Source organism: Larus michahellis, unplaced genomic scaffold (genome assembly GCF_964199755.1).
Source record: "Larus michahellis unplaced genomic scaffold, bLarMic1.1 SCAFFOLD_78, whole genome shotgun sequence".
Lineage (NCBI taxonomy): Eukaryota > Metazoa > Chordata > Aves > Charadriiformes > Laridae > Larus > Larus michahellis.
Window position 1 is genome coordinate 173,253 of NW_027436116.1, and position 10,968 is coordinate 184,220.

At 54.0% G+C, this 10,968-nt stretch overlaps 1 protein-coding gene across 1 annotated transcript in view; it reads left to right on the plus strand.

The window, feature by feature from the left end:
• LOC141736976 (olfactory receptor 14A16-like) overlaps positions 1–10,526 on the plus strand; it is a 142,395-nt gene extending 131,869 nt beyond the window's left edge. Inside the window, exon 7 of the mRNA XM_074571642.1 lies at positions 9,414–10,526. Coding sequence (XP_074427743.1) covers positions 9,414–9,578 — 165 coding nt within the window. The 3' untranslated portion in view covers positions 9,579–10,526. The remainder of the gene's footprint in view (positions 1–9,413) is intronic.
• Positions 10,527–10,968: the final 442 nt, after the last annotated feature.

Genomic DNA, 10,968 nt, shown 5'->3' on the forward strand with positions numbered 1-10,968 from the left:
CGCCTTGGAGCTAATACGGGGCACAGCCAAGGTGGAGGCCCAGGGAGGAGGTGTTGCGGAGCAGCCTTTTCTGTTGCTGCAAACTAACCTTGGTAGCTCTCTGCTGCACCCTCTCCAGCAGTTCCCTGTCCTTCTTGAACCGGGGAGCCCAGAACTGGACACAGTGCTCCAGGTCCGGCCTCACCAAGGCAGAGTAGAGGGGGAGGATGACCTCCCTCCACCTGCTGGCCACACTCTTCTTGATGCACCCCAGGATGCCATTGGCCTTCTTGGCCACAAGGTCCCATTGCTGGCTCATGGTCATCCTGTTGTCCACCAGTACTCCCAGGTCTCTTTCCACAGAGCTGCTCTCCAGCAGGTCAGCGCCCAACCTGTCCTGGTGCACAGGGTTAGTCCTCCCCAGGTGCAGCACCCTACACTCGCCCTGGTTGAATTTCATAAGGTTTCTCTCTGCCCAACTCTCCAGCCTGTCCAGGTCTCTCTGGATGGTGGCACAGCCTTCTGGTGTGTCAGCCACCCCTCCCAGGTTTGTGTCATCAGTGAACTTGCTGAGGGTGCACTTTGTCCCCTCATCCAGGTCGTTGATGAAGATATTGAAGAGGACTGGAGCCAGTACTGACCCCTGGGGAACACCACTGCTCACTGACCTCCAACTAGACTCTGTGCCCCTAATCACCACCCTCTGAGCTCTGTCTTTCAACCAGTTATCTATCCACCTTGCTGTCCATTTATCAAGCCCGCTCTTCCTAAGCTTCCCTATGAGGATGCTGTGGGAGAGCGTGTCGAAAGCCTCGCTGAAGTCAAGGTAGACACCATCCACTGCCCTCCCCTCATCTATCCATCCAGTCACGCCATCACAGAAGGCTATTGGGTTAGTCAGACATGATTTCCCCTTGGTGAATCCATGTTGAGTACTTCTGATAGCTTTCTTTTCCTCCACATGCCTTGAGATGATGCCCAGAACAAGCTGTTCCATCATCTTTCCAGGGATGGAGGTGAGGCTGACTGGCCTGTAGTTCCCTGGCTCTTCCCTCTTGCCTTTTTTGAAGACTGGAGGGACATTGGCTTTCCTCCAGTCCTCAGGCACCTCGCCTGTTCTCCAGGACCTTTCAAAGATGATGGAACGTGGCCCAGCAATGACTTCTGCCAGCTCCCTCAGCACTCTCGGAGGCATCCAATCGGGGCCCATGGACTTGTGAAGATCTGATTGATGTAATTGATCCCTCACTCGATCCTCCTCAACCTCAAGGGAAGTCGTCTTCTTTCCCTGTTACTTCCCCCAATGCCTGGGACTCCTGAGGGCTGGGCGGAGCAGTAAAGACCGAAGCAAAGAAGGCATTCAGTAACTCTGCTTTCTCCGCATCCTCTGTCCCCATGGCTCCTGTCTCATTCAACAGTGGGCCCACAACTTCTCTGCTCTTCCTTTTGCTTCCAATATACCTGTAGCAGCCCTTCCTGTTGAGCTTGACATCCCTGGCCAGGTTTAATTCCAAGGTGGCCTTGGCTTTCCTTGTTTCATCCCTGCACGCTCTGGCAGCATTCCTGTAATCCTCCCAAGGGGTCAGTCCCTTCTTCCACGTATTGTAGACTTCCTTCTTCCACTTGAGCTTTTTCAGAAGCTCCCTGCTCAACCATGCAGGTCTCCTGTGTCCCTTGGCCGATTTCTTTCTCTTCGGGATGCACCGATCCTGAGCTTGGAGGAAGTGGTCTTTGAATACCAACCAGCTGTCTTGAGCCCCTTTGCCTTCCAGAGCCCCAGCCCATGGGATCTCTCCAAGCAGTTTGGGTAGCCATGATCCTGAACTCCATCATTTCATGATCACTACAACCTAGGGTGCCCCCAACCTTAATGTCCCCCACCAGTCCCTCTGTGTTTGTCAGTACCAGGTCCAGGAGTGCTCCTCTCCTTGTTGGCTCCTGCACCACCTGTGTCAAGAAGTTGTCATCAATGCACTGGAGGAGCCTCCTGGACTGTGCGTGCCTGGCTGCGTGGTCTGCCCAGCAGATATCAGGGTGATCGAAGTCCCCCATGAGAACCAAGGCCTGCGACTGCGAGGCTACCTTCAGCTGTCTGTAGAAAGCCTCATCAGCTTCCCCATCCTGATCAGGTGGCCTGTGATAAACACCCACAACAGCGTCCCTCATGTTGGCCTGCCCCTTAATCCTCACCCATAAGCTCTCGACCCTCTCGTCATCCGCCCCTAGTGAGAGCCCGATGCATTCCAAATGCTCTCTCCCATGGAGTGCAACTCCACCACCACGCCTCGCTGGCCTGTCTTTCCGGGAAAGGACGTAGCCACCCATGACAGCATTCCACTCACGCAAGCTGTCCCACCATGTCTCAGTGACTGCAATGAGATCGTGGCCCTGCGACCGCGCACAGATCTCCAGCTCTTCCTGCTTATTCCCCACGCCGCGTGCACTGGTGTATCAGCATTTCAGAGAGGGAGTCGTGTGTGTAGTTGTGACCCTTGAGATGTGCTGTGCCTTCTGGCTACCAGAAATACTGGCACACTGGCCCACGAGCGCTGAGCAACTGCGCCCTGGCAGCTCCCCAGCAAGCCCAGGACCGTCCCCAACCCCCTCCAAATCCAGTTCAAAGCCTCTCAATGAGCCCTGAGAACTCAGGGAGTTACCAAGGATTCGGGGAGTCATACTGGGAGCACTAAGACAACACTGGGAGCACTGGGGAGAAGCAGCGAGTCATGCTGGGAGCACTGGGGCCATACTGGGAGCACTGGGGAGAGTCAGGGAGTCATACTGGGAGCACTGGGACCGCACTGGGAGCACAGGGGAGTCACAGAGTCATACAGGGAACAGTGGGACTGCACTGGGAGCAGTGGAGGGAGTCAGGGGCTCATACTGGGAGCACTGGGAAAGCACTGGGAGCACTGGGGGGAGTCAGGGAGTCATACTGGGAGTCATACTGGGAGTACTGGGTCTGCACTGGGAGCACTGGGGGGAGTCAGGGAGTCATAGTGGGAGCACTGGTACAGCACTGGGAGCACTGGGGGGGAGTCAGGGAGTCATACTGGGAGCACTGGGACTGCACTGGGAGCATTGGGGGGAGTCACGGAGTCATAATGGGAGCACTGCGACTGTTCTGGGAGCACTGGGGGGAGTCAGGGAGTCCTACTGCGAGTAGTGGGACCGCACTGGGAGTACCGGGGGGAACCAGAGAGGCATACTGGGAGCACTGGGACTGTACTGGGAGCACTGGGGTCAACCAGAGAGTCATACTGGGAGAACTGGGACCTCACTGGGATCACTTGGGGGATTGAGGAAGTCATACTGCGAGCACTGGGAGTGTAGTGAGATCACTGGGGGGATTCAGGGGGTCATACTGGGATCACTGGGACAGCACTGGCAGCACTGGGGGGAGTCAGGGGGTCATACTGGGAGCCCTGGGACCTCACTGGGAGCACTGGGGGGAACCAGGGAATCATACTGGGAGCACTGGGATCTCACTGGGAGCACTGGGGGGAGTCATGGGGTCATACTGGGAGCACTGGGACCGCACTGGGAGCACTGGGGGGAGTCAGGAAGTCATACTGGGAGCACTGGGACTGTACTGGGAGCACTGGGGGGAGTCAGGGGGTCATACTGGGAGCACTGGAATAGCACTGGGGGCACTGGGGGGAGTCAGGGAGTCCTACTGGGAGCACTGGGACCGCACTGGGAGCACTTGGTGATGTCCGGCAGTCATACTGGGAGTACTGGGACTGCACTGGGAGCAGTGGGGGGAGTCAGGGAGTCATACTGGGAGCACTGGGACCACACTGGGAACAGGCTATGCTCGTCCATACTGGGGTCACTGGCCCGTACTGGGATGGCTGGTGCGCACTGGCCCGTACTCCATCTCCCATCATCCCCTGCGCCGGAAGTGGGTCCGGTTTCCCGCTTGAGTGGTCGTTGCCCCACTGCCCACTGGCATCATGGCGGAGCTGGGGTTGCCGGGGGAGGAGGCGCAGGTCGGGTGGGATGGGGACACCCTGGGGACACACCTTAAAGCCCTGGTCCTCGTCCTGTCACTGCAGGCCTTGGTACACAGTCTCTCCTCGACTGTCCCATGAGCCTCCTTTTTATGTTGGATCCCTGCAATAAGGTCTCCCTGGAGCCTTCCCTTCTCTGTGCTGAACAACCCCAACTCTCTCAGCTTTTCTCCATGAGAGGTGTTCCAGCTTTCACAGCATGTTTGTGGCCCTCCTCTACACGCACGCTAACAGGTCCGTATCTGTCTTGTGCTTGGCACCCCTGAGCTGGACGCTGTTCCCCAGCTGGGGTCTCACCACAGCAGCGTAGAGGAGGAGAATCCCCTCCCTCCACCTGCTGGCCACGCTTCTTCTCATGCAGCCCAGGATGCGCTTGGCTTTCTGGGCTGCCAGCGCAGGTGTCCAGCTCATGTTCAGTTACTCCAGCCCCAGCATCCTCACGCCCTTCTCTGCAGGGCTGCTCTCAATCCCTTCGTCAACACACTCCATGAGTCTCCTGCACTGCTCACAGCTTCATGGGATGCTCTTCCAGCAGCTGCCAGGGTGACTGGAGTCCCCCAGTAGATCTCAGCCTCTGAGTGTGGTGCTTCCTGGAGGTGAAGTAAGAACGCTTCGTCAAAAGGCTCCTCTTGCTCGGGTGGCCTGTAGCAAACCCCAGCCGTGAGGATTCCAGCTGCACAAGGGTGCTCAGCTCCTCCTCTTTGTTCCCCAGGCTGCGTGCGTTGGTACAGAGGCACTTCAGCTGGGCCACTGACCATGACAACTTCTTTAGAGGAACACAGCCCCTGGGATTGGCTGCCTGCCTCCTTTGGCCCAGAAGTGCTTGGATATAAAACTATAAGATTGGTAGGCAATATATACACCTAGAGGAATATATCTATGAAAGGAAGTGTATAATTCTATTAATGAATTTATTTATTCATTTATAAATAGATACACTACTTATATATATATAGATATGTATATACATTTTGATCTAGGTCAACATTAATAAAGGTATAGAAATTAAATTAATAATTTTGAATTGAAAATTTTGAATGTTTCTAAATTTGAATTGTCGTTTTTAATTGGATAAATCCTTCTTCAATAAGATTTAGTGTAGTGAAGAATTAGAGTTTAAATGTGAACGGAAGCGGAAGGAAAAGGCCGGGTGGGGGTCCCCCACTTTACCAGGCTGCAGAACAAGCCCTGACAGGGTGGGCTGGGGGGAATTCAAGATGGCGGAGGGGTGCCCGAAAGGTGGTGGGGCACGGACACGCTGGAACATGCCCAGGGGCTACGGCCCCCTTCTAGGAGGGGTGAGCAAGTGACGGAGAGGGGGGTCAGTACTGGCTTGGGTCCCCCCAAAAGACGAGCACGCAGCAAATAGGTTGGTATGTGCTTGTGAGGAGCTGCTGCCTGAGTAGCCAACAGGCCAAGAGGAGGCTTCTGGTCTGTGTAGGAGCTTGTGAGGAGTCGTATCTCAGAGGTGTCACTCTGACATTTCATCAGAGAACAGTGATAGATGTTTAGAAATTACTGCTAGAGAACATTGGGAAAACCCTTTCCTAGAAGGGGAAAAGGGTACTAGGCTAAGAGTTAACAAAGCTCATGGACAGAGCTTTAAGCCGAAAGTTAAGGGGGAAGGGGATAAAACCAGGCCTGCTGGTAATGAACCTGAGTGTCAAGGGCCAAAGATGGGGGTGAAATCAGTAGCCCAGGTCAAGTGCATCTACGCTAATGCACGTAGCATGGGCAACAAACAGGATGATCTAGAAGCCATTGTGCGGCAGGACAACTACGACATAGTTGCCATCACGGAAACGTGGTGGGATGATGGTCATGACTGGAATGCTGCAATGAGTGGCTATAAGCTCTTCAGAAGGAATAGGCAAGGAAGGAGGGGGGTGGGGTGTGGCTCTGTACATTAGGGAGCTGTTTGACTCTATAGAGATAGACTCCAGTGATGAAGAAGTTGAGTGTTTATGGGTAAGGGTGAAAGGGAAGGCTAACAAAGGTGATTTTGTGCTGGGAGTCTGCTATAGACCACCCAACCAGGATGAGCAGGTTGATGAGGTATTCTATAAGCGGCTGGCTGCAGTCTCGCAAACGCCAGCCCTTGTTCTAGTTGGGGACTTCAACTTACCAGGCATCTGCTGGAAATATAACACAGCAGAGAGCAGGCAGGCTAGGAGGTTCCTCGAGTGTATGGAGGATAACTTCCTGACACAAATGGTAGGTGAGCCTACCAGGGGAGGTGCCTTGCTAGACCTGCTGTTCACAAACAAAGAAGGGCTAGTGGGGGACGTGGAGGTCGGAGGCCGTCTTGGGCTTAGTGACCATGAAATAGTTAAGTTTTCCATCCATAGTGAGGTAAGGAAGGGGGTTAACAAAACCTCCATCTTGGACTTCCGGTGGGCAGACTTTAGCCTGTTCAGAACCCTGGTTGGGAGAGTCCCGTGGGAGGTAGTCCTGAGAGACAAAGGAGCCCAGGAAGGCTGGACGCTCTTCAAGAGGGAAATCCTAAAGGCCCAGGAGCAGGCTGTCCCCATGAGGCACACAATTAAAGGGCGGGGAAAATGGCCGGCCTGGATGAACAAAGAGCTCTTGATGGGACTTAAGGAAAAAAGGAAGGTTTACCACCTTTGGAAGAGGGGACAGGCAACTCAGGAGGAGTACAGAGATCGTGTTAGGTCATACAGAGAAAAAATCAGGAAGGCAAAAGCCCAGCTGGAACTCAACCTGGCAATTAACATAAGGGACAACAAAAAAAGTTTCTATAAATACATCAACAAAAAGAGAGTGACAGAGAATGTCCATCCCTTACTGGATGTGGGGGGAAACCTTGCAACCAAGGATGAGGAGAAGGCTGAGATACTTAATGCCTTCTTTGCCTCTGTCTTTAATAGTCAGACCAGCTACTCCCGGGGTGTTCAGCTTCTTGGGCTGGAAGATAAGAATGGAGAACAGAACAACTCCCCTGTAATCCAGGAGGAAGTAGTTAATGATTTGCTTATGCACCTGGACACGCATAAGTCTATGGGGCCGGACGGGATTCACCCAAAGGTTCTCAGGGAGCTGGCAGGAGAGCTCACCAAGCCTCTCTCCATTATCTATCAACAATCCTGGTCAACAGGAGAGGTGCCGGATGACTGGAGAGTGGCCAATGTGACGCCCATCTACAAGAAGGGCCGGAAGGAGGATCCCGGAAACTACAGGCCTGTCAGCCTGACCTCGGTACCGGGAAAGATCATGGAGAGGATCATCCTGAGTGAGCTCTCAAGGCAAGTGCAGGGCAGCCAAGGGATCAGGGCCAGCCAGCATGGGTTTATGAAAGGGAGGCCCTGCCTGACCAACTTGATCTCTTTCTATGACCATGTGACCCGCTTTCTCGATGAGGGGAAGGCTGTGGATGTTGTCTACCTGGACTTTGGTAAGGCCTTCGACACCGTCCCCCACGGCATTCTCCTGGAGAAACTGGAGAATCATGGCATAGACAAGTGTACCCTCCGCTGGATAAAAAACTGGCTGGATGGCCGTGCCCAGCGAGTTGTGATTAATGGAGCAAAATCTGGTTGGCGGCCGGTCATCAGTGGTGTCCCTCAGGGCTCAGTTTTGGGGCCAGTCTTGTTCAATATCTTTATTGATGATCTAGACAAGGGGATTGAATGCACCCTCAGTAAGTTTGCGGATGACACCAAACTAGGTGGGAGTGTTGATCTGCTTGAGGGTCGGAAGGCTTTACAGAGGGATCTAGACAGGTTGGATCAATGGGCCAAGGCCAACGTGATGAGGTTTAATAAGGCCAAGTGCCGGGTCCTGCATTTTGGTCACAACAACCCCGGGCAACGCTACAGGCTTGGGGCTGAGTGGCTCGAAAGCTGCCTGGCAGAAAAGGACCTGGGAGTGTTAGTGGACAGCCGGCTTAACATGAGCCAGCAGTGTGCCCAGGTGGCCAAGAAGGCCAACAGCATCCTGGCTTGTATCAGGAATAGCGTGGCCAGCAGGAGTAGGGAAGTCATCGTGCCTCTGTACTCGGCATTGGTGAGGCCTCACCTCGAGTACTGTGTTCAGTTTTGGGTCCCTCACTACAGGAAAGACATTGAAGTGCTGGAGCGTGTCCAGAGGAGAGCCACCAAGCTGGTGAGGGGTCTGGAGAACAAGTCCTACGAGGAGAGGCTGAGGGAGCTGGGCATGTTTAGTTTGGAGAAGAGGAGGCTGAGGGGAGACCTCATTGCCCTCTACAACTACCTGAAAGGAAACTGTAGAGAGGCAGGGGTTGGCCTCTTCTCCCAAGGGAATAACGACAGGACCAGAGGAAATGGTATGAAGCTGCGGCAGGGGAGGTTTAGATTAGATATTAGGAAGAATTACTTTACTGAAAGAGTGGTCAGGCACTGGAACGGCCTGCCCAGGGAGGTGGTGGAGTCACCATCCCTGGAGGTATTTAAGAAACGTGTAGACATGGCTCTTCAGGGCATGCTCTAGTGCCCAAGATTATGGTTTGTGGTGGGGTGTTGTGTGTGGGGTTGTGGGTGTGGAGTTTAGTAGGTGGGTGTTGGTGTGTGTTGTTGGTGGGTTTTTTTTGTTTTTTTTTGTTTTTCTTGGGTTTTTTTTTGGGGTTGGACTCGATGATCTCAGAGGTCCCTTCCAACCACTAAGATTCTGTATCTGTATCTGTATCCGTATCTGGCCTTGTTTCCCTTGGCAGAAGCATCGGGGCATTTCTCCTTGCTTCTCCACCCGTCCCTTCTGCTGCTGCTGTTGCTCTTGTTTTCAGTCTCTCTGGGGTGGGGGCTTCATCAGCAGCTCAGCCACTGACCCTGCAGGTCCCGCCATGCAGATGTGTCCCTGGGGCCCAAGGCCTCTTCTAACCTCTGGGTCTCTAGGCAATGCAGTCCATGGGGTGGGGATAACATTAACTCTCCACAAAGGGCACCCCATCTTCTGGGCATGCAAAAGCTGACAGCTCTTCACTGAGGAGGGGAGTTTGGAGATCTGCACTTTGGAACGGGACTCCTCTGCTCTCCGTGGGATCATCCTCCAGACCAAAGGAGTGCTGGCAAAAAGCAGCTGAGAGCAGGATGGATGGAGAGACCAGCTCTCCTCCTTCTGCACTAAGGGTCTGTCGTATTGCCTCCCAGGACTCTCACAATAGCACTCGTAGGGTAGCAGAAATGCCAGGGATTTCTACCTTCAAACATGACTCCTCAAGTGGGCCAGGGGTAACAGGATCAAAATACACAAAACAACCCCCCCAGCTCTGTTCTGCAGCCAGGGGACCTGGGAGTGACAGTGGTCAAAAGCTCTTTTATATCATTGTGAGATTTAACCTGTGATCACTCCTGGTTCCCATCTGCTTGGAGGTTTCTTTGAAAAATGAACAGGTTCTGCTCAGAGGTGTTTGTCCTCACTCTTCACTCCTGTTTCCTTCTTGGACAGGCCCCCATGAGCAGAGGAAACAAATGTCCAACGGCAGCTCCATCACCCACTTCCTCCTCCTGGCATTCGCAGACACGCGGGAGCTGCAGCTCTTGCACTTCTAGCTCTTCCTGGGCATCTACCTGGCTGCCCTCCTGGGCAATGGCCTCATCATCACTGCCGTAGCCTGTGACCACCGCCTCCACACCCCCATGTACTTCTTCCTCCTCAACCTCGCCCTCCTCGACCTGGGCTGCATCTCCACCACTCTGCCCAAAGCCATGGCCAACTCCCTCTGGGACACCAGGGCCATCTCCTTCTCGGGATGTGTTTCCCAGGTCTTTCTATTTCTCACCTTGATGTCAGCAGAGTTTTATCTTCTGACAGTCGTGGCCTATGATCGCTACGTTGCCATGTGCAAACCCCTGCACTATGGGTCCCTCCAGGGCAGCAGAGCTTGTGTCCACATGGCAGCAGCTGCCTGGGGCAGTGGCTTTCTCCATGCTCTCCTGCACACGGCCAATACATTTTCAATACCTCTCTGCCAAGGCAATGGCCTAGACCAGTTCTTCTGTGAAATCCCCCAGATCCTCAAGCTCTCCTGCTCAGACTCGGACTACCTCAGGGAAGCTGGCCTTCTGGTGGTTAGTGCTTTTGGTTTTTTGGGATGTTTTGTTTTCATTGTGGTGTCCTATGTGCAGATATTCAGGGCTGTGATGAGGATCCCCTTACAGCATGGAAGACAGAAAGCCTTTTCCACGTGCCTCCCTCACCTGGCCGTGGTTTCCCTCTTTATCACCACTGGGGTGTCTTCCAACCTGAAGCCCCCCTCTGTCTCCTCTTCATTCCTGAATCTAGTGGTGTCATTTCTGTACTCGGTGGTGCCTCCAGCAGTGAACCCCCTCATCTACAGCATGAGGAACCAGGAGCTCAAGGGTGCCCTGAGGAAACTGATTGGACATTTTTTCATCAGCCATAGACTGTGTACCTTCCTCTGCAAAGGATTCACAGCATCTCTTGTGACAAGCATTCACTATTCCTCCCCTCCTCCTAAACTTTTCACCTCTCGTCTGTGACAAAAAATATTTCTGTAAATAAAGAGTCAGTAAGCGTGTTTCAGTCAGTGTGTGTTTCAATAAACAAAAAATGAACCAGCTAACACTTCTTTTTCTGAGACCCATCAGCAGCAGGGCTGAATAAATGGGAGATGAGAAGACCTTTCTGGCTGCAGCAGCCTGGGGCAGGCTGTCCCAGTGCCACTCTGTCACTGGGGCGGCAGGAGCTGCCTGAGGGTCCCCAGGGCCAGGGCTCTTGTACTGGGCTGGGGAGAGGGGATGGCAGTGAGGGGCTGCAGACCCCTCAGAATATCCTGGGGAGGAGGACACAGGGGCCCACTGACTGCCTTTGCCTTGTGCCCAAATGCCCCCCATCTCTGGGGCTGACCCTCCTCTGCCCCCCAGCAGCTGCGGTGCCCTTCAGAGGGGCTGTGGCTGTGGAGTGAGTGCCCAGAGCTCTGCAGCACCCTGGGGCAGGCTCTGCTGTTGGGCCAGCGCAGACTGGGCTGGGATGGAGAGAG